This window comes from Leopardus geoffroyi, chromosome B1 (genome assembly GCF_018350155.1).
Source record: "Leopardus geoffroyi isolate Oge1 chromosome B1, O.geoffroyi_Oge1_pat1.0, whole genome shotgun sequence".
Lineage (NCBI taxonomy): Eukaryota > Metazoa > Chordata > Mammalia > Carnivora > Felidae > Leopardus > Leopardus geoffroyi.
Genome location: NC_059327.1, coordinates 105,071,714 through 105,096,296, shown reverse-complemented (window position 1 = coordinate 105,096,296; position 24,583 = coordinate 105,071,714). Strand labels below are relative to the sequence as shown.

At 37.0% G+C, this 24,583-nt stretch overlaps 1 protein-coding gene across 4 annotated transcripts in view; it reads right to left on the bottom strand.

Annotated features, from left to right (window-relative positions):
• SEC24D (SEC24 homolog D, COPII coat complex component) overlaps positions 1-24,583 on the bottom strand; it is a 107,381-nt gene that overhangs the window by 12,469 nt on the left and 70,329 nt on the right. For all 4 annotated transcript variants that reach the window (XM_045469000.1, XM_045469017.1, XM_045468992.1 and 1 more), the window contains exons 11-20: positions 22,959-23,083; positions 17,837-18,028; positions 17,160-17,253; positions 9,581-9,697; positions 8,591-8,761; positions 7,277-7,373; positions 7,002-7,147; positions 5,872-6,010; positions 4,934-5,052; positions 241-420 (exon numbers count right to left, since the gene is read on the bottom strand). In XM_045469000.1, coding sequence (XP_045324956.1) covers positions 241-420; positions 4,934-5,052; positions 5,872-6,010; positions 7,002-7,147; positions 7,277-7,373; positions 8,591-8,761; positions 9,581-9,697; positions 17,160-17,253; positions 17,837-18,028; positions 22,959-23,083 — 1,380 coding nt within the window. The remainder of the gene's footprint in view (positions 1-240; positions 421-4,933; positions 5,053-5,871; positions 6,011-7,001; positions 7,148-7,276; positions 7,374-8,590; positions 8,762-9,580; positions 9,698-17,159; positions 17,254-17,836; positions 18,029-22,958; positions 23,084-24,583) is intronic.

Sequence of the window (24,583 nt, the reverse complement as noted above, 5' to 3'; positions counted from 1 at the left end):
ATCTGAGCAAATCACTGAAGTAGGAACACCTCAAATCCCCCACCATCACCATCACCATCACCATACTGAGCACATGTTGACGCATGTACACAACTTGCTCAAAGAGCCCACATACACATTCTGAAGGCATTTGTGACTTTAAACTTCTTAAGAAAATATTCCAGACATAACATATGGAAAGGACAAAATACGATTCCCTTCCAGACTCCTCTAGGAAATGCACCACTACAGTGTACTTACGATTGGCAAAAGCTGTGGGTAGAAGAAAAGCTGAGAGTCGGCCACACCCATGGTCATGACCAGCTGCCTCTGGTACGCCCGCTCATCTGTTGAGATCTCTGGTCTGCTAAGCAGCACACAGTTTTTTAACAAACAGTTCATGTACACTGGTAATACTTTCATGGAATCTGGTAAAATAAGCTGAAAAAGAAAGTCATTTGTATCATGCGCTTGACCTTTATGAGAAAGAACCCCTGAGCTTTTATCCTTAAGACAGAAACATCAATTGTTTTTGAGGTGATTTTGAGGATTAAATGATAGACCATACAAAGCACCTGGACCATATAAACTGGCACACAGTAGGTACTCACAGAACGGCACTTAGTTTTATCTAGCACTTTGGCAGCTTGGCATGGTGACTGTCAGCACACTCTGCCTAGAATGCAATCTCAACTCTGCCTTTTACCAGATGTGTGACCCTGGGCAAATCATTCTCTTTTCCTAGGTTTTCTCATCTAAAAATGGAATAGCCATGATCAACAGCATGATCATGGGATGAAATGATTATTAACTTGTGAAGCACATGTAATGGTACTTAGCATATAGTAAGTATCACACACGTTTATTAGATAAAGTTAAATAAATGATTCCTAATCAATTTTACCACCTTCTACCTCTTCAGTTCAAAAACAGTGTTTTTTTCGACTGCCTGTGAGATATCTCTTCCTTTATGCTCTTCATGCATCTTAAACTCACACAGTTAGTCATAAACTCATCAAACACTTCTTGAATGCCACTGTGTCACGCGTTCTATAGAGCAAAGTGTCAATGATATTCAGAGGAACGAGGGATAGTCTACGGGACAAGATGCCTAAAGTCCAATAAAGATGACAGACATAAAATAGATAAAACCTAACAAGAAGATTGCAATACTACAGATACAAACTAAAATAGGAAATGCTTCCTGGATTTAGGTATGTCACTACTGAATGGTAACAAGCAAAATCAAACTCCCACAATTCCACAAACATGTTATTCCTCTTACGTTTCCTATTTGAGATACTTAACTACCAGATGAACCCTAATTTCATTTTTGCTTTACCTTCAATTAGTAAATGAATTATTTTAATTTTGTCTTTATAATCCACCTGTACCCTCCTCTCCATCCCCACTTTAGCTTATGTGACCTCATTCTACTTCAAAATACGTATTGTAATGTGATGCTACAAATAACAACACAATGCAGCACTTGTAGAAACATAACTTGATGGGTAAAAAAATTACAAATAATCTGTCTGTGTTGTTTAACCTTCTCTCAACTCAATTTTATAAAAATAGGTAAGAATCAAGATTGATTGAGTTTCACTTCCTTCTATTTAACAGTTGGTCAATGGAAAGGATATTCTCAAAAGAAAAGGAATGCATAGGGAGATAATGACAATTTACAAATAGAAATATCTGGTCTATAAATTCACGATTTATTTTTTAGTGTTCTATCTTAATGATGAAAAAGAATATACACTTATCAGAATCCACCCTGAAAAGAAAATTTCCTTTGGGGCTCTGTTAGGATTCACTCCTCAACTTAAACCTTTACATCCTAAGTTTCTTCTCATGATCTACTAAGTAAGGAATGTGTAAGACAGTTTTCCAACTGGTTTAGTAAAACATTTCAGGACAATTCTACTTTGCAGTTTGTTCCTCCTCTTCTAATCTCTTCAGAGAATCAAAGACAGTTAAATGCATGTTTCCTCATACTCTTCTTCTAATTTTTTTTTCTCTAGCATAAAAGATTTTTATTTGACAACACTTGCTACCACTTTTTCAACCAAGGAAAAATATGATCATATATGTAGGAACCAGATCATAATCACATCCCAGAGCCATTCGGCCTTACATATTATGGATTAAGAATATTCCTAGAAAAACACATGGTTTTTCAAATATTATCTTGTAATTTCACTGGTTGCTTCTCATTAATCAGGCCATATTAAGACAGTTTAGAAATCTGTTGACCTAAATGCCACCAAGGGATGAGCCTGGCCCATGATGACCCTACAGGACTAAAAGTCTGATCAGAGGAGCCTGGATGAGAAGGGGTAGAAAGAAGAAAACTGAGGAGGTAAATAAGGAGGAAAATTGATATAGAAGAATGGAATTAGGGTGAAAGAAAACAAGGAGATAATGGGGAAGAAAATGTGGCAACAGATGGACACTACTCTTGGGGAAAAAAAGTACAGATGAGGAAGGAGTGAAAACGAGGAGTGCCTGGGTGGATCAGTTGGTTGAATGTCTGACTCTTGATTTTGGCTCAAATCATGATCTCACAGTTGGTGAATTCAAGCCCCACATGGGGCTCTGAGCTGAGAGGTCAGAGCCTGCTTGGGATTCATTCTCTCTCCCTCATTCTCTCTCTGCCCCACTCCCACACTCTCTCTCTCAAAATAAACAAACTTAAAAAAAAATTCATGTAAGTCCAGTTTGCTTCAATTTGGAGAATTCTTCTGTAGTTTTGAAATGACAGAAGTAGTAGTGAATTAAAAAAAAAACACTATTACATTGCAGTTAAGTCCATTTGACTTTCCTTTTGAAGTCACTGTACTCCAATATGATGTAACATACTTAAGTTCAGAACAGTGAGTTATTAGATTTAAGAATCTACCTTGCTTATGTAAGCTTAACAAATTGCTTTAATGTTGTTTGTAGTTATATGTGTTAAACCAGCGTCTATAATGTGACCTCCAGAGTAGGAGCCTCCTTAAACTTTGCACACTAAGTGCCTCTCTTGTCTCAAGCTAGTCCTGGCCCTGGAGATTCAGTAAAAGCAGATCTTCTGAGATCCAGTGTCATATAATCCAAGTATCCAGATCCCTAATAGTCCTGCTTGGATCAAAGAAACTTTGGACTCTACAGTAAAGGAGTGGAATTCCTTAGGAATTTCTCCCCAGATATTATTTCTTACAAATGAACTCTGGAAGGGAAGCACATTTGAAGTTACATTCTCTGAAGAGAACCCCAAGTCCAGCCATTTCATGTATTTAAAATAATGCTATATTTTAATACACTATTGTTACTAAGTTTTATAAGCCCTACATTTTCCCCACTCCACACTGGATAATCATATCTAAATTATGTCATTTCTTAAAGCACATCATTGGTTGAAATGTACCGTTTACATGTGCTCATGGAGAAAGTAAAATCTCATCATAAGAAAAATAATCTCTATCAACTTTTTCAGAGAAAATTTGGCATCATAATATTTTTCCTGCAGAAATAACTAAACTGCATGAACAGACGATCTAGTAGTAGAGACAAAGCTTTTAACTTTTAAATCAGAAGGAACGGACAGATTTCATTTCTTTTCTTAAATAGGCAACAGATTTGTTTTTAACTTAAGGTCTTTGAATCCAATTGCTTTAACGTTAGCAAATAAACTTTCTGAGGACACTAACTGTACCTGTTCTCCTTCAACTAATCCTTCTGAAGTGTGAGACACTCCAGAGACAGGCTAATGTTTCCAGAGCCATAAAACAAATAGTAAAATCGGGGGTGTAAAGTGCTCATGATTGGACTGTATCCAGGTACATCTGGTGGGCTCTGTATAAATTGAACAAGTACACTGTGAAATAGTACTGGTATTGGAGTTTAGTTACTAAAGTTCCAAATCTCCTGGATAATAAACAAGATCGACACTCACATATAGATTCAAGAGCTGCTTATGCGACTGTCAACACCAGGAGACAGAAGAAGAGATGGCTAATTTAATCACTCAGAACAGCACAGAAAGGAATTTTTGTGAAAGGTCCAAGATAATAACTGTGTTTTATTTTCCTTCTTTACCAAGATTATGAAAGTTGGCCCCCAATTTTATCTACATGATCTCTGTTGCTAAGGGCTTACTTTTGAGTGGGGTTTCAGATGTCCTCTCAGCACCCACTTTTGACAATGAGCTAACCAGAAAGTTTCCCCATCTGTTGCTCCCTGTCTTCTCTTTCAATCCAAATTCTATATTCGGATATTCAACATAAAATTATGAAAAGTGGCATCTAGCTTTGACTGACATAGGGAAAAATGTGAATAAGAGAACAGATGCAAAAATAAATGGGAACATGAGGTTCTGCTTTTTCTTTTACAGGAAAGAGTCTAAATGAGATTTATGTAAAGGCTCTTCTAAAATTTTCATATTAGTAGATGGTACCCAGAGACATTTCCTTTAAAACTCTTCATACCTATTATTAACCTTTAAATATAAAAAATTCTAATATTTATAACTCACATTCATGTTTATAAAATATAAAGAGGTCCTTCCTGCCATTTGCTCATGTCAACTATGATTGTTAATATGCCAAAATATATTTATGCATACACATTTCTCAACTAAATATCCCTCTTTATAAGCAAAAGAGAATCCCATTTATATTATGACATTTCTTACATATAACATTCTGTTATTTATATATAATGTAGTGACTGTCAACCCAAAATGCACACATATTTTTTGGTTCATGCATCTTGTAAAGCCACTGAGTTTTTTAATGTTGGCTATGAAAAGACGATAGCCTCTCCAAATACCAGACTCAGTCTTCTTAGTTGTATAGTTTTCTACGTATAGCATCCAAGTGCCTGGAACAGCATAAGCCTTCGGGAGCTAAATGCTGAAAGAACACGTAATCACTTGTAACGCTTTAGAATCTAAGTACAACAGGTGGCTTACCTGGCTTGCTGCAGATGGACTTGCACAATTCTTCCGGTAACATGCCAACATGTGGGCAGTCTGATTAACCAGAATTTCCCGGATGACCTTCAAGGGCTGGTATAGAACTGCTTTGAATGCTAGTTGCATAAAACAATGAAAAGAGCATGAAAGCTCTGGCTCAGAAATCAGTCCCTTCAAATGGTAATAATAATAACAATAAAAAAAATGCTCTTATCTTCAGACCATCCAGCAAAGAATAACAGTGTTTAAAAGGTTAAAGTCATCTGCTAATGTTCTCCATTTTACTAAGTATGACAACACACCCAATGGAGAACAACGGCCAACCTCTAACAAAAGGTAGGTCATTAGTCCAGACTTTTTCCACAGAATATTATAAACAGAACTCTACACACAGAGAAAAGAAAGACCAACGTGCCATCTTCTGATGTCCTGAATTCCTACTGACTGGACTACTGTTTCTTCTAAACCTTGGTGTAGAATCTCAAACGGGGGTTATGAAGGGGAGAAGGAACCAAAGAGGGGCCAACTCAGACCCGTGGAATTTCATAATTATCATGGTGTGGATAAGCAAGTTCAGCCTAACATTAGGGACAGTCTCCTTCCATTAGCCCCAGGTGCCAGAGGGCATACTCATACACCATAATAAGAGTCTAAGTATCACCTTCCTAAATCTCAACTCAGAATGCCCCCATGCCCCCAAGAAGGAAACTTTGAATAGAACTGCATAGTGTGGGCCTGACGGAGATCTCTCATTATTAATCTGGAATTGGAGATGCTGAGTATTCTCCTTGACACTCTGTTTTTATAAATTCTGGATTTGCCCACCAAAAGGCTATGCTTCCACAATAGTTGTCAGTTACTAATTCAATTAACCAACAAGTCTCACTGAATTCTTAGGCAAGATACACAGCAGCACAGGATTAGTGGAGTGTTACCTGACTTGGCGAAGAAGTTGATAAGGGCATCTGTCTCACAGCTCTTATAGAGATCAGCCAACTGGGAGCTGCAGTTCAAGCCAAGATTGTGAATCCGCAGTCTTCTCTGACCTCCGACGGTTGTGTAAAGCACAGCACACTGCAGAGGCGACATCAAAGACACATGCTTTTATGCTCAGCCATGTCCACCCACGCTAGTCTGATCTTACATTTACAGAGCACTATATATGGGTCAAAGACCTCTAAACCCCTCCACAGACTTTTTTTTGTATATTCTTGCTATTGACTGAATAACAACAAATAAGGGAGGAATAATGACAATTCATACATTGAGCGTCTATGTAGCATTTCACTGGTTTAAACTTAAATTTTAACTGGGCTTTCACGCATATGTAACTCTGGGCTTTCACGCATATTAGTGTACTTTCACATATCTCAGATTTTATTACCAGGGGTTCAGGTCCAAAAATAATACTTTTCATGTTCAAAAACAAACATCTAACTTTGATGATGTACTTAAGTCTTATGCTGATGACATATATATTTCAAAAATGCAAACAAGTATCCACTTCTTCAAATGTCTGTGATCAAAAATAAATATTAGAGTTCTTCCTCAACTTAATGACAAACCTCTTTATTATTTAAGGGTGATGACAGTATCTGAAAACTATAACCATTTGATACAATTGTTCTTAATTCAAAATCTCCATGGCTTCGACTTAATTTTATTTACTACAAAACCAAATTCTATTTATAGCTGCATATGACATAATAATGTACTTAACATGGTGTCTAACATTTGGTAGGAATGCAACAAATGAATTAATGGGTTCTAAAGCCTTAAAGAATTGAACTCTGCTGGCAGTCAGTTTGCTAATGCTTACAATACTGACCACAGTTTGCTGGGCTCTCATGTGAGGACTTACAATTATTACTTCATACAAGCAGCACATATAAATCAGGCTCTGGAGAATACACAATGGAGTGCTATAATCTAATGACTTTTGTCTTTGGAGAAATAGAGTTCAACTTCTTTACAGAAAGACTGACATAGTTGATGGTATTTTAGTCTGCCCAGTGATCGCTGTAACAAACTAAAACACAAAAGATGGAAATAAGCTTTAAATCACCTGGATTAAGGCTCCACTGTCTTCACCAAGTTTGTCATCATGCTTGAACTCCACAGTCACTGCCTTATCACAATCAATGGCTGCCATTTCTACATCAGTGGTGTTGTTCATAAAAATTCCACCAAAGAAATCAGTGGCTCTGAAACCTAATGATGAGGAAAAAGGGAATTTTTCTTCTATTTAATTTATTGTTATTTTCTCTGTTGGCCTGTTATTAATTTGAATAGGAAACAATTACCAATGGAGACCTGAAAAACAGTATAATTGAAAATTACCTGTGCTGGTACGAACCCTCATAATAGCATCGAATCCTATTTTCTTTTCAATATCATTTCTGAGGTCATTCAAAAATTGTTGGCTATCCATATGCATCTAAAAAATAAAGTAGCATCAATCCCCACCAGATGGCAGCAAAACATTTAAAATAACAATCCTTATTTTCTAAAATCTTGATTAAAACTCTTATCCAGAAGTCTTAAAAAAGGTTCTTAAAACTTTTTCAATTTTATTTCATTTGCAATCTTTGGCCTTAACAAATCCCTTAATTAGTTTACTGTATAAATCTGTAACTAGGTGATTAAAAATAATTTTATTGATGATAAATAAAAACAGATGATGATTAACATTTATCATTTATGTTGGGGGAACACTTATTCTCACTCCATGTTTCCATGTATAGGTACGTAAGTTAGAGACATTCCCCTGACCCCTTCCTCTCAGGTGAGGGCAGGTGATTTATCTGATTAGTAAGTTTGAGTAAAGGAACTGGGTGGACATAGCTCAGTCTACTCTGTATCTTCTTTCTGAGGAGGCAGCCTGCCTGCAGGAGGCACACATTTATTACCTTTCAATTTGCTAAGTTTTGAAGGTACAGTTGTCCACAGGAGAAGCTTGTAATATGCCCACCTTGTGCCTGGGTATACAAGTTTGTCACATTGAAAGGTAAAGCATTAGCAAGCCCACTTGCCCTCAGACATATGTCTGTACAGTGCTGACATTTTTCCTATCTCATGACTCTCTCAATCCAGGGTTGGAAGAGAGAGGTATAATGAACTGACCCCAAAACTGTAACAATTTAAAACAAATACACAGTCACTTTTAAAAACAATTATCTCAGGGGCGCCTGGGTGGCTCAGTCAGTTGAGTGGCCAACTTCAGCTCAGGTCATGATCTCACAGTCTGTGAGCTCAAGCCCCACATCGGGATTTGTGCTGACAGCTCGGAGCCTGGAGCCTGTTTCTGTTTCTGTGTCTCCCTCTCTCTCTGCCTTTCAAAAATGAATGTTAAAAAAAAATTAAAAACAATTATCTTAAATATATTTAAAACACTAAACTTTTTATATAGAATATATGTTTCCTCATCATGGAAGCTTACACTGAAATTCACCTCTGAGACTAAATGAGCTCAATCTGTTCCCAAACACTTAGGGAGTAAGAAAGCAATTGCCTAACCACATATACATGGTCTCCACTGGCTCTAGATTTACATTTGTCAGTTACCCACAAGGGGGCACAGCGTTCTTATGATTTAAGCACCAAAAGTTAAATGGCAGTACAAAAACCTGAGGTGAACGCGTTGCTGGCTATTACCTGGAAATTGTTGTATTTGTAAAGGGTTCCTCCAGTGAGGTGAGGCACGAGACCCAAAGAGGCTACATCCACATACTGACTGGGAAAGAGGAAGAGGGTCACACAGCAGCCGTGAGCCACACAGTCCTTGGCCAGTGCGTCGTAGACATTTGTTTGGGGCTGGAAAAGTATCTGAAGAAAAAGATGCACAAAGGGAAAAAGAAAACCACAAAATGTTTTTGGTTTCAATTTTTTATTTCTGTTGAATTCTTTTAAAATGAAAGAAAATTTTTTTCCAGTCAAGTGAACTGGACTAAAGGAATGAATTACGGTAATCATCAGTGCAGCAGCCATTTATTGAGCACCCAGTGTGTGCCAGGCTCATGTTGTGTGAAATGTGTGTGTGTGTGTGTGTGTGTGTGTGTGTGCACGTGCGCGCAATTTTATTTGATCCTCCGACAATGCTAATGAAACGGACATTGCTGTCTTACCTTTACAGACCTAGATGAGACAACCTGTCTGGTGTTATGTGGCCAGTAGCTGGATGCCTATATCCTGGTCTTATCCTTCCCACTGATTTGTCTACCCCCCACCCCATGGTGATTCTGTCAGAGGGTTTGAGCAAAGCACACTGTGAGCATCAGGCACCTCTATTTCCTGTCTCAGGAGTGCTATTATATAGTCCCAGCTACATTCTCCTTCTACCTTTATCTTCTTCCTGCATTTCCCCCCATTTCTCCCATTTGTATTATCCCAGTCTCAAACACAGTTTATACATGAAAAGTTTGAGACCTTATTTTAAGTTTATTTCAGACATTGGTTTCTCTAGGAATATAAAATTTCTTAAATTATTTGCAATTCAAAATATTCTCGTTAATATACAATGTCCCAGATTTATACATTACATTTAGCTTCTCTCCCTTTCTTACTCAAAGGACACATCCCCTCTTTCTTTACTCCCCTTTACAAACTGACATATAGATACTTCAAAGAGCCATTGTTTACAAATACCTTCTCTTTGTCCGTATTAATCAGTTTTTTGTCATCTCTGTTTTTGAGCTTCCCTGGTGCCTCTGCAGTGGGTAAGGAGGAATGGAAGATGAACAGCTTCCCAGGACAATCTGCTGCCTAAAAGAAAAAAAAATTACAGAAAATGTTTTGGGTGGGAAAGTTCTACTTTAAGGGACTCAGAAAATAAATTAAAATACAGGTATTTTCTATGAGCCAAGCACTATACATATCTCATTTAATCCTCTCAGTAACGGTTGTGTCCTTATGCAGGTACTATTCTCTCCATTTTATAGACTAGGAAACTGAGGCTTTGATAGGGACTTGCCTAAAGTCACATAAGTTGTAAATGAAACAGCCAATATTTGATTGTAGGTCCATACACATGATGCTTTGATAAACTAAAAAGGATGTACTATAGGGAAAATACTTTCTTGTTTAGCCTAGACTTTCAGGGTCAAGTGAATCCCATGATGCAAAAGTAAAAGAATTCCTAGGATGATGATGCAACAGAAGCTCCTCTTTGAAACCTTTAGTAAACATAGATTAAACCTAAAGTGGTATTTCAAGGAAGAATGCACATGAACGTAGCAACAGTAGATATAAGGAACCAGCTATCAGACAAAATGACAAAAGGGAAAATATGTGATCAAGATTATGTATCTGTAGTCCCTGGGAAGCAATAAAAAGATGAACTTAGGTTCCACAAGTCAATTCCATATTAAGAATATTTAAAATCTTAAGGACCTAAGAAGTAATCTACTAAGCAAAATTTACTGAGATTAAATGATTCATTATATTGACCCCTCCAATCTTGCCTTTCTCCAAACTATCCTGGCATATTGCTGCCAGGGCACTCTCTGAAATAAAGCTAACTGTTCTGATCATGTATGGGGCAGTTCTCCCTAAAAATCGTGGAGACGTTCTACTATGTGATAAAGTCCACATTCCTTTATCTGTGTGGGAACAGGAAGGGTAAAAAAAAGTGAGATGGGTTGCTGCAAGCAATTGCTGTGTGCAGCTAGCTCTGTGCCAGGCCCTTCACACACATTTCTTATTTAATACAACCTTGTGGAGAAGAAACTGTTTTCTGCATTCTAAGGCTAAAAAAACTGAGGCTCATCCACTATGCCCCAGGTCACACAGCCAGTGACCCTCTTGCCCTTCCAGGCCCTCTGGAGTTTAGCCTGAATATACCTTTCAAGTCTAATCTCTACATTTCCTCACCCCTGCCACCCCTTTCAGGGGAAGTTTCCGCCACACAAGCTTCTTGCTTTCCTGGAATATACCACGTGCTTTATACACCTCCACATCTTTGCACATTTTGTTCCATTAGCCTGGAATCCATTTCTCCCTCTTCTTGGCCTGGAGCTGTTGTGTGCAAAAGACGGGTTTAGCAGCACACAGTGGTATGTCTGGGTCAGCGGTAAGATGTATTGTAAATTATTTGCTATTACTAATAAGACATGTGAGTTTGTGCCTACTTCCCTAAAATACAAATGGATAAAATTCAAGGTTAGCCCTGTCCTAATGTGTCTAAGTGACATTCAACATGTGTGGTGAGTGGGTCACAGAGGTGGGGGTCACAGATGACACATGGGGAAGGGTGCATAACCCATGCCCCGTCTTGTGTTCGTCATGGCCAGCAGTGAGCAGTGATTTTATCGCTGCACTAGTCTTCTACTTCTACAAATTATCGATACAGGTAAATGAGAACAAAGGCATGGATGAATGAAGAAGCAAAGATAGTGACCCTACATGCATACATAGGAAAAAGATGCTAACAATACTGTGGCCAATTAAGACACATTAGTTCCCATGACCTGGGTAAAATTTATGGCAATAATGAAAAAAAACATGCTAAAGTTTTTAAATTCTATGACTAATTTTTTCATTTATATCATTTTCATTGTTATGAAAGTATTGTTATGTATTTCATTGTTATGAAAGTTATTTTAATTGAAGTAGCAGAAAAGGTATAAAATGTTTAAGTTCATTTATTTATTTTAAGAGAGAGAGAGATGGGGCGCCTGGGTGGCGCAGTCGGTTAAGCGTCCGACTTCAGCCAGGTCACGATCTCGCGGTCCGGGAGTTCGAGCCCCGCGTCAGGCTCTGGGCTGATGGCTCAGAGCCTGGAGCCTGTTTCCGATTCTGTGTCTCCCTCTCTCTCTGCCCCTACCCCGTTCATGCTCTGTCTCTCTCTGTCCCAAAAATAAATAAACATTGAAAAAAAAAATTAAAAAAAAAAAAAAAGAGAGAGAGAGAGAACGAGCAGAAGAGAGGCAGAGGATCCAAAAAAAGCTCTGTGTTGATAGCAGAGAGCCTGATGTGGGGCTCGAACTCAGGAACCGTGAGATCATGACCGGAGGCAGAGTCAGGTGCTCAATCGACTAAGCCACCCAGGTGCCCCTAGAACATTTTTTAAAAGTCCATCTTCTCCCCAGCTTTTCTTGGCTGGCCCACCCAGTTCCTCTAAGGAGTTCACTGTCAATCCATCTAGATATTCCCTCACTTCTATCCATCTAGTCTCTGCTCATACAAGTGTTGTAATTGTATACCACAGTACTTAAGAGCATGAGTCCTGGTTCCTATCTGCATGGATAAGAGTCCCAACCATTTTATTAGCTGAGTGATACTGGGAAAATTACTTAACTTCTCTAAACCTCAGTTACCTAATATGCAACATAGAAAAAATAGTAACTATATAAAATATTGTTGAGAGAATTCAATGACCCAGTACATGGCGTCAATCATAACTAATTACATATAACTGCCTTGCTAAGATTACTCATCGAGAAAAATCAGGCTCATTAAGAAAACAAAGTCAAATACTGAGAAAAATAAAGTAACCGTATTTATTTCTAATTCATTAGCCAATTATAATGGCTTAATTTTAGATTTATAATTTCATTAATCGCATACTTACAAAATCTTCTGTAAGTAGCAATAAAAGAAAAAGTTCCTAGGGCATTAATTCCTTACATCCCTATAAAATGTTATGTTTTTACCAAAATCTTATTGTGCCCACACAAGTGTATCATATAGAATTGATAAATGACAATGACATATGACATTTTTATTACAATGGAAAACAGTTTGAGAAAGGCTGGCCTGGAGAACCCATTGTTCAAAATTTAACTCCAACGTCCATTCCTCTGACAGATGTGTTAATATCACCCTCAACAGAGTTGGCTGTCTCTACCTCCATGTCCTCCCTCTACTTTGCAGATAAGACTTAATAACACCATATCACAATTTATGTGTCTGACTATCTTCTATAAGTCACAGGCTCATGAGAAAGAAAGGACCTTGATTTTTCTACAGCGAGTTTCTCCAAGCCCTACAGGGTCTAGAGCTTTCACTCTATAGGTGCTCCATAAATTTTAGAAGGAATGGAAGAAATGCTGTGATGCATCAACTGGAAATCAAATTTAGATATACATGAAGATACGTTAAAGATAAATTTCCCAATTAGTGATATATTTGAAGCATAACCATTAAAGGCCACTTCCTTCCCATTTTTTGCCTAATACTACTTATTTACTTTTCTGGTAGAAGTAATAAGTAACTCAGAAAACTATTGTTTGACCAAGTTAAAAGACAATGCCAGAAATTCACACATAATGGAGTTATGAGTGTCAAATTTTGAGAAGAGATGCAGATTTTGAAACATTGTGGAAAAAAGACACTAGAGAACAAGATGCTGTGATCATAGAAGCATGTGCAACATTAAAAAGTGTATCAAACCCTGCAGTTGAATAGTTCAGGGACTTTTGAGAAAGTATGTATAAGAATTTTCCAAATCTTCCCTCTTTATCTTTGTGACAAATCAGCACATGTTTTTTGTTAATTTTTGTCTACTTTCTGTGCTTCAAGAAGTTTATTACAGCTAATTATATATGGATTTTACTTGGCATCTATCTAGTAGAAAATAAAGCTCTAATTCAAATGGGGGAGTCCAGTTCTAAAATGTCTTCACTTGGACACATAAAAACGCCTACATTTGGATGTTCTTTCAGTTTCTACTCCCTGTCCACAGAGGGTGAGACTCTCACCTCTGGCCTCTTGTGCATAATACCCTGAGCAATTCAGCTGAACAACCACAGCCCTGGGCTTTCCAAAATTATTCTCTGCTCTCCTCCCCCCACCTTTTGAGGAATACAAGCAATAAATATCATGTATTTACATGTATACCATGTATACAAGGTACCCAAATTTAAGTCTGACTGCTTGTTGCCATAGAGGACCTAAAAAGATTATGAGATAGTATCACTGTCAGAGGTAGATAATCATACATACACCAGGTACACGTGTGCGCACACACACGCATACACATTTTGATCTTATTTGGAAAAATTTGTCTTCATCCAAACCTATAAAGCTGCTACAAGGCAGAAAACACAAACTGCAGACACAGTCCAATTATATTACAGCAGTTTCTGCTCTTGTACAATGAATTATAATGACCCAGAATCTTTCTGGCAGATGCAGGGGAAATTTTTTCATTAATCTTTTTTTTTTTTTTATCAACTATCTATTATTTATAGAAAAGTTTTGAGGAAACAGGGGCACCTAGGTGGCTCAGTCAGTTAAGTGAAGGACTCTTGATTTTGGCTCAGGTCATAATCTCACAGTCGTGGGATTGAGCCCCACGTCAGGCTCCACGTTGCATGGACCTGCTTAAGATTCATTCTCCCTCTCTTTCTCTGCCACTCCCATGCTTTCTCTCTCTCTTTCTCAAAAAAAGTTTTGAAGAAACAGATTAAAGATACATATACAATGGAATAACCAAAGCAAATGTAAAGAACTAGAAATCAGGAAGGTAGTCATGGAAAGAAAAGAATTAAATTTAGAAAATTTACCCTAAGTATCATTGGTATCTTTTTTGGTAGTTGAGGCTAGAAGAAACATTAAGAGTTAGAATGCTTATAAAATCTGACTCTAGGAAACCAGCCAGTGAATCTTTCTACATGTAAGAAATTGATTAATATGCAATAATATCTTCATTTAATGTTCTACACAAGGAAGAAACTATCTTCTTAGTGTTTGCTCTTAATTTAACCATTAATGAAAAGCTTAGGGCAAGATGTTAAATCATGGTTAAGTGAAAGCATTCCTAGTACAAAAGTAACATACAAAGTTGTACGGGGCAGGTATGGGTCAGGCAATCTGCTGGTGAGTTAACATAATGCAAGGATGTTCTCAGAGACTGCAGAAGGAATAATTCCTTGTGCTGGTAGTCCTCAAATATGGATGATCAGTAGAACAAATTGAAGAGTTAATGAATTAGAATCTCTAGGAGTGGGGCCAGAAATCTGCATTTTAAAAATGTAGCCACCCTTTAACACATGACTCTGTGACTCCTTAGTTGAGGAGTTACTGTGTCCCTTACCCTTGCACAGAGCGGAGCACCATTCTGCTCTGCATGAAGACATGTGCTGGTGGATCAAGGTCTGCTCTGCTAGCAGGCACACGACAGCAACTGCCACCAACATGATGTCCAACAGTGTCACTTTATAGGCAGTTCCCTATCTTTTTAATAAGACAATTCTTTACCTTTTATAAAGATAGTTCTTCCACTTTGTAAGAATCTACTTATTAACTTTGATATTTGTGAAGTTATTCTGAGTTGCTACATTTAGATATGAATTCTTCTCATTTTTAAACTTCAGTGTAAAAGTATACGTTACTCTAACAAAAGAATTGCAAATACAACAAAAAAATAACTTGCAAAAGATACAAAAATCCACCAGATGAAAGGAACTGGCCTCTGCTGCATGAGCACTGAGACTGCTGACTGCTCCAGCTGTGGTGAACGAGCAGTCTCAAAGAACATTACAGTTATTACCAACACAGTGGGTTTGCAGTAATGCATCAGAAGGAACATCACATTTTGGACACATGGAATGCATGTAGGCAAATTTGCTTTACCTATATTTTTCTTTCAAAGCTGCCTCTAGACCTCTTGTGTACTGCCAGTGTGAACCCATTGTTACAAGACAGTATTGTTCCCTTTCAGAAAAAAAGGGGGTTGAGCTGGGATTCTGAACTTCGGTGCTCTAGAAGACATGCCCATATTCTCCTTTCCACTCTACTGCCTTAACTGATACACTGGCTTATGGATATCCATTCATCTTTCCTCTCAGGCACTAGCACATGAATACAATTCCCTGTACTAATATCTGAGAGTAGAAAAACTCGTTGGGCCATGTACAATGATCATAAATCAGGAAATTTACATGGCAGTTCTAGACACCTTACCGGAAGAGAGAACAACAACAAAACACTTTCAAACTGAAATAGAAAATATTTGCTTTTTGTAATGTGGAATAAAATAGGAATTCTCAAGTCTTTCTGTAGTTCAACCAAGATCACTGTTGGTTTCGACTACATGGACCTAACATGTCCAAATCACTTTATGATGTAAAATTTATTTTTAATTTTATGTTAAATTGACATGTATTCTGAGGCTTTTTGAGGGACATCTGCAAGAGTAAATACTCTGAAGATCAGAAAATCCAGGTAAGAATCAGTGTACTAAAACCAAACCACAATGCTTAGACACAAAATTTATGTGGAAGGGTTTCATAAATTCAGTTTTATAGCATTACTATTGCTGTTATTATTGCTATTGTTATTACCAATAGCCATTATATTTTAGAAGTTAATTTCAATTTAACTTTAATAATAAAATTAAAAAATAAGTTTTTAGGAACTAGCTATGCAGGCTAAAGTGATCTGACTCTTGTGCTAAGGTAATAATGATGAATAGTCAGTACCTGTCAATCATTTTGCCTCCTTCAGATTGCTGTCTTTATTACTATGAAAATGGCCAGAGTCATTAGGGCCCAGCTCCCCAAGTGAAGACATGGCCAACCTCGCATCTGCTTTTGGCATTCAGCAATGCCCTGTGTGGCATTCACATCTGTCACTGTCAGAGGCCTTGCTTGCCCTTGCATGTTTGAAAACCCCAAGGAAGGAGAGGATAATAGGGGTATTTTTCCCTTCATATCTGGTAGTTCTGATACTGCTGAAGTTATTTTTTAAATAGATCATATAGGGCACCTGGGTGGCTCAGTCAGTTAAGCATCCAACTTCAGCTCAGGTCATGATCTCACAGCTCATGAGTTCAAGCCCTGCGTAGGGCTCTGTGCTGACAGCTCAGAGCCTGGAGCCTGCTTCCAATTCTGTCTCTCTCTCTCTCTGCCCCTCCCCTGCTTGCGCTCTTTCTCTCAAAAATAAATGCTAAAAAAAAATTAAAAAATAAAAATAAAATAGATCATATAAAGTTCATATAAAAGCCAAAGGGAGGAGCTAAACTGGAAATACTGACAAAATCAGTTACTCAGATGATAACAGTTCTGGAATGTAAACGCTGGGAGCAATCCATGATTTTGGCCATTTTCCTCCTGAGATTTGTAGGGAAGTTTGGAACGCGCCTCTAGCAAACTACATGCTCTAATGAAGGCTGTAATTTCTTTTATAGATGAAACTTCCTGTGTGTGTGTGTGTGTGTGTGTGTGTGTGTGTGTGTGTCTGGTTTTAAAAATTTATTTATTAGCAATTAAAAAAGACTTCTCACCTTTAGCGCTTCCATGCCAGCCTGGATGACAGGAGCAAAGACAGTCTCATTCTCATTAGAGTCTGCAAACATCTCTGGAATCTGGTCCAATAAACTGTAATAAGTGAATGAGTAAAAGGTTTTAAGTGTTAAGCATATTTGTAATAAACTTCAAGAAATAAGTCATAAACATTTCAAGCCTGAACACATACGGTTTTATTTTATGCTGAACACCTATGGGTGACCTTCACAGGTCATCCCTAAGGGAATGATATCTTGATATGTTCTGGAACCAAAATTTATGACTTATTTGTAACATTTACAAAAGCACACTCTTTGTAAATATTTTTTCACTATTTACATATTTGACCTCTTAGACCATTAATTCTTGGAATAGTAGCTATATCTTTAGCTATTACCATCATCATTGAATAGACTCATCAATATGCAGAAAATATTTCCTTTGCATAACTTTTTTAGCAAAGAGAAGGGACTGGTTGAGTGTATCAAAAAAAAAAAAAAAACTCTTCCTTCTAGATACTGGTGTACATTTAAAATAGAACTAACATAAACGACAGAGTTTTACAATCCATACATTAAAACTCCCTTGCTAATGCCAAAACAACATGTGATTGAATCAAAATAATTCAGAACAGATACCCGATTTTTATCTAAATTATAAAATACTTGATATTTACTTGTGAATCACAGATTGGGATTCTTGATAGTTGACAAGGAAACCATCCAACAGAGGAACAAAGACCTCTCCAACATCAGTCACCACCATCATCTGAGGCTGGGCCAAATTACTCTTTACATTAAAGAAATGCAGCACTTTGTTATATGTGATAAAACCAACTCGGATTGCAGAAGTTTCTTCTTGCTCTTCCCTATGAGAAAAACACAGTGTTTGAAGTTCTTTCATATATTTATGAGACATGTTTCTATCCGAAATTCAGTAAGTATACCTTCTATAAAATAAATGGAAGACATGTTTAAAGTTTTGCTCTTAATGAATGTTTACCGTATATAAACAATACTGAGTCACAGTAGGGGGTGGGGGATATTACAAAAATAAGTAAGCTGATAAAGGAAAAAATTCTCAAAATTCTAGGCAAAAAAAAATCAAACAGATATGAAAATACATTTCTTTAAAATATTTATTTCTTTAATATATGTATGCTCAATCCATAGCAATTACAAGATGTGTTTTTTTTTTAATAAACAAGCTAGGCTTATTACATTCTTTATAAACAAAGTTCTCTCAGAAGTCACAACAAGGTCAGAAGAACAAATGGAACATCTGAAGCAAGAGAAAGGCACATTCAGATTACAAACAGGATAGCTATTTTTATCAAGAAAGGACTTGCTCCTTCTGTGTGATTCTTTTCTTACAGATTCTAGAGAATCGCAATAGAAATTGGACTAGATTTTGAGAGCTATATGCCATATAAACATATAATGTAAATATATTTAAAAAGTCATATATATGAATTGATGATATAATTCTAATTAAGTAAACATTTGTGATGTCTTGGCAAGACAATAAAAGTAATAAAAACTCTAAAACTGTATTCATTTTGCGAGAGGGAGACAGTGCATGTGCCAGCACGGGGGTGGGGGTGGGGGTGGGGGGGGGGGGAGACCAAATCCCAAGCAGGTTCAGTGCTGTCACCGCAGCAGAGCCCAATGCTGCTCCATCACAGGAACTGTGATGTCATGACCTGAGCTGAAATCAATAGTCAGTCGCTTAACAGACTGAGTCACCCAGGCACCCTAAAAAGTAAATTTTTTAAAGAAATCCAAGATAAGGCCTTAATCGTCCTGAAAAGAGTATAAGGCATGAATGTTTATTTAAGTCTACACTTGAATTGAGTGGTCTAAACTCTCTTTAATGTTTACCCAGGTTTCTCTTTGTCTCCCTTCCCCTCCCCCTTCCAACAACACTTCCTGATTTTCATTGGTGTATACAGCAGTGCTCAATGACATGACGGCCACAAAAGATACATGCCGTTTTCTTTGATCCTTAGATATCAGTAAAACTTATTTTGCTTAGGGACAATTTTTTTTTTAAAAATAACCTAGTATGCTCAGCTCCTAAACTTTGTACATAGCATAGTTACTCGAGTATGAGAGAAAGGAAAATAAAGTACACAGATGAAAGTATCTGAAGTTCAAATTGTTGATCTCACTGTTGATCTCACTGCAGACTTCCCAATTTCAGCAGAGTACATGATGACAAACTATTGACTTTAAACTCTATTTCTTCTCTACTTCCTTTGCTAATTGAAGGTATTTGTTCTTCATTGTGGCCTTCATGAATGGGTGGGCAGTTTAAATAGAACCTCATAATCCATTCCAAAAGTACTTGGTAAATGTTTATATTATGGACTCTTAGAACGTTTTCAGAAATAGTACCTAATCCTTTGTAACTGCACATACACAGACTTACACACACACACACACACACACACACACACACACACACACACACACCCTTGAATATCCTAAACTGGTTGATTTCATGCAACTAACCATTATATGATACTGTACTCATGTTCTCCCTGCCCCCCTATTCATTAGAATTTTACTCTTTAAGACCAAGCACAGATACTCTTCCTCTCTCAAACCTCCCCTGATGCTACCAACCAGAAGTTATTTCCTCTTCTAAATTTCTACAAATCATTCTCACTGGGTTCTTAGTATATAGTGCCTGTTAGTTAACATAGCATGAATCCTTGACTATAAATCAATAAAGTCTCAAAGTTTATGCTCCCTGCTCCTGAAGGGTCTAGTATAACGCAAAGAATTAGAGGTTTGCTCAGGATGATTATCGTGAAGGTGAAATGCTGTATTTATTTAGGATGGAAAGTTAGAGCCCAGATTGATAAACTGATTGTATGCATCTTTTCCCAACTCCTGTTTAGTGATGTCGCCTTGCTAGTTTAAAATCAGCATGGCTGGACATATTTTACACCAGGACATATTTTACACCAGGACAGGAATGAGCAAACATTAAAGGCTTGCTTTATTTGAGATCCAGTTTACCAGCGCACCACTGGTTAAGCTCCCATTTCCGAGTAAACCTTTTATTACATAAGGTGATAAATGTCCGGCAAATCCCAAGAGCATTTATTCTCTTTTAATAGTTAATTTAGAGTCAATTAAGGCAAAAGACACAAAAGAAAAATTACAGAGAAGAGTCTGGATTGCTATTTCCCATTGGATTTGAACATTTTCAAGTGATGGGAAAGGAGTATCCTGGGATTCACAGGGTTCACTTAAAACCTAAATTAACATTTTTAAAAACATCTAATCAGAACATTTCACATTATTGCAAAATATTATAACATGTTTTCATGGGAACATATTTGTTTCAATTTGTTTGAGAAACAAAGAACTATCTTAAAATTTTCTTTTCAACAGTATAACTGCCTTGTTAAATCATGACCAGAAGAAAATGAAATCTCAGCCTCTCCTTCATATTAATTCTATGCAAATTTTATAAAGGTATATAAGGGATATCACAGAAAACAACATGTGTTTCTTCTTCTGTTTTTCAATTACCACTCCCCTCAACACCTGTCCTTATTATTTTAATGGAATGAATCCGACAGAGCAAAACTGAAGATGTTAGTAACTGGATGAACTGGAATATTCCAAAGTCAAGTATTTTGAACATTTTTGCTACAGGAGCATTAAAAACAAGAAAAAAACCCGATTGCTTGATCTGAACAACAGATAAGATATTTCAAATCTTTTCTTTCCTATTTCAGAGAAGTCAGACAGAAATGACATCTGGCAAAATCAAAGATGTAAATTCAAAGTTAAATAGTAAAGAATGGGGCTTTCACTTTTCAAAAGATCAGCTAAGAGATGAACATACCTTAGACATTAATCAGGACTTATACTGTGCTTTAAAAACACTATTTGGCATATTACCTGGTTCAAAGAAGTAAATCAAACTGATGGCTATCTTACAATAAAAAGTATAAAATTATGTATCTACAGATCCCAAAATAAACTTTGGGGAAGAAAAAAAGCAACAAGATTTGTTTTAAAATCGTTTTATTGTTTTCTCCTATCTTTTTGCTGAAGCCACAATCTGCTCTCCAATGAGATATAAGTCATAATGACATCTCAGGAAGGAGTGTGATTTCATAACTCATATCAATAGGTTATACACTTCATATCAGCACTGTGTTGAAAAGGAGCTAGGGGTTGGCAAGGTAACCATGAGAATAGCATAGTCTAATTTAACCAGTTTGAGAGAAGGGAAAGAGAGAGACACCATTTCCAGAAATGATAGTTTTCTTTCATATGAATCAAGCTCCAACTTCAGATTTAGAATTAAAACAGCCCTGTGAGAGAAGTCTATTATAAAGTAAGTCCTATTCAGCAGAAAGTCCACAGTTCTCAAGTATCCGGGAGAATGAAGTAACAGAAACTAGAGTCACAAAGTGTCAGCAGGCATCACATGCCTTTCTTATGCCCCATCTTCAACTTGCTCCCAGCTCATTCTTCATTTTAGAATTCAGTTTAAAATCACCTCAATGTTTTTTAAACATCCCCAACTGCTTTTCCAAACCATCCTTGAGAATATTATGACTTTAGCTTCACAGATACAAACAAAACTACTCCTGGGAGGTCCAGAGTTCATTCATCTGAGCCTCACATGCACCAGTGCAGCAGCCACATGTGGAATGAATATAGAGGAATGGACACCCAAGGACTCAGGGAGCCCTAAGGGCTATGGATAGCCCACCCCTCAAAGCATCCCTTTTCTTTTTTTTTTTTTTTTTTTTTTTTTTTTTTTTTCAGCGTTTATTTATTTTTGGGACAGAGAGAGACAGAGCATGAACGGGGGAGGGGCAGAGAGAGAGGGAGACACAGAATTGGAAACAGGCTCCAGGCTCTGAGCCATCAGCCCAGAGCCTGACGCGGGGCTCGAACTCACGGACCGCGAGATCGTGACCTGGCTGAAGTCGGACGCTTAACCGACTGCGCCACCCAGGCGCCCCAAAGCATCCCTTTTCAGAACAGAGATCATTCAGGAGATACGGAGGGGTGGAAGATGCTGAGACTGGTATAGACACTAGGTTTCAGATGATATTTCTTAGACTCTTTTATTTTCTTAAGCATGTCTCCTCTCATAAAGGAAGACTTTCTCCACTCCCAGGTCTCCTTACTGGATGGCAGCTCCCATCTTAAATAACTAGTTTGTGTATTATGAAAAATAGCCATGTTTGCTGAAATACCTTTCCACATTTCCTTTTGTGCACTGCTCCCTGTTGTGGCAAGGAAAGTGATCTACCTTATGCTTTAAGTCATAGGACCTAGAGGCAGTAAAGTGACAAAGGGGTTTGACAGTGTATAATACAGGAAAAAAGGAAATTTGCCTAAAAAGCTACCACGTCTGCCATACGACAACGGTACAGTTTCCTGGCACCCCTTAGAACTCTACCTACCACATGTCACAACTAGCAGTTTCCACTGAAAAACCAGCCCCTTTGAAAGTGGATAACAGACTTCCAAAGTCTTTCCCAGCACACTGTTGGGATTCTCCTTATAATTAAAATGTACTCTGAATGTTGTTTACCATAGCATTAATTTTTTATCAGTTTGTTTCTTTTGCTTTGCACAAAAGATAACTCTGACTTTTTAAGGACTCAACGAGCTGGTGGCTGTTTAATTTAGAAATACTTACCCAATGTCCTCATTAGCAAAAGATATCCACAGGGCATTCAGCACTTGCTTTCTGGCCAATAAATTAATTCAGTAATATTGTGCAAATTAGAAAAATAATGGCAGTTCCCTTACTTTGGAAGTTTTTCCAGCACAGTCTTCAGTTCTTCACATATGAGCTTCACAAGTCCATTCTTGATGTTACTATATGAAACATCAATCATGAAGATAAAGGCTGGTGGGTTGGGAGGCTTATTTTTCTATAAGAAAGCAAACAAATCACATAAATGTAATTAAAAAGTATATACATTGCATAATCAAATTAAAACACTCAAACCCTTGAAGATATCATCAAACTTTTCATTTAATATTTTAGGATATAACATCTGGGGAATTAAATCATTTTTTAGAACACAGTCTCTGATGCTATAAAAAAGATAAAAGCTGTTTGTTTTCCAGGGTACGACCTGCAACACTCTATTGAATTCGGCAGGATTATGATATCTAACAGTGAAGCTTCATTTTTGTAGCACCCTGAAGACTTTCTCACTACAATTACCCAAGGGTGAGTACAGTCTAGTGACCAGCCTTGCTTACAACCCTCTCCTTCTAAGAAGAGGTGTGTCTGGAAACTTGACAAATTGTGCCCCCAAAGAATACATACAATAATTGGTATTTGTCTTGAAACCAGTAGAATTTCATTAACTGGATCATGCCATTTTCAAATCTCTTCCTTTGTAAGCTCTCTCAGTTTTAAGAATATGAAATCGTATACTAAAATATAATTGTATACTTTAAAATTGTACTATATTACCAAATATTTACCTATTCTTTACATATTTATGTTAAAAATAGAATATTGGGCCTTTTCTCTATCTGTTTCAAACAATCACTACAACATAAAGCAGCTGCTATATAAATGTTTGATAGCTGTTGGTCCCTTTACTGGCTGGTGTTCAAAGAGCTCTTAGGAAGCGATTATTCAGTTAGGTCTTACAAAATATTTAGAAAACAGCCTCAGGCAAATTTAGTGACTAAAAAAAAAAAGAGTTAAGGTTAATTCAATTTTTAACTTTATGATAAATGACAAAAAAATGTTCCAAAGTAAAATTGTCTTTTAACTATTATAATTATAAAATTAGATGATGATGTCTCCAATTCATCTACTGGTTCATTCTCTAGCCACTACAAGCTTAGAGGTAACAGCCTTCTAATAAAAGTCTACCATTTGAAACAAGAAAAGAAGTGCAGGACTTAAAAATCATCAACATAGAAGCTTCATTGTTTTGCCACATTCAAAATCAGGCCAACAAAGAAATGAAAGAACTCTACTGCTGTCTATCTGAGCAACTTTTTTGCAAATCATTCCTGATTCCCACCTAATCTAACTTATAACATAGACTTACATTAATTTAAATCAAATAAAAATCACTCTCATTTCCATTAATTAAACCAAAGCCTCTTTGTGACCAACCCAAATGTGTGTTACCATTCTGTGATCTCTTAAGTTCAGCATTACTAGTTCCCCACTGAACAGTTTCCATAAATCTATGGAGTCCTTCACTGTAACTTGTTTTCTATGTATGTGAAACTAATTCATCATTCCTCTAAATGATATTCTCTTCCAACATCTCTATTAATAACATCACTACACATCAATTCAAAGACTTAAAAACATAAAATTAGATTTAACTATTCCTTTTCTTTCAACCACTGAGTCCCACTGACTATGCTTTCAAAATGCTTCTTTTACATGTTTT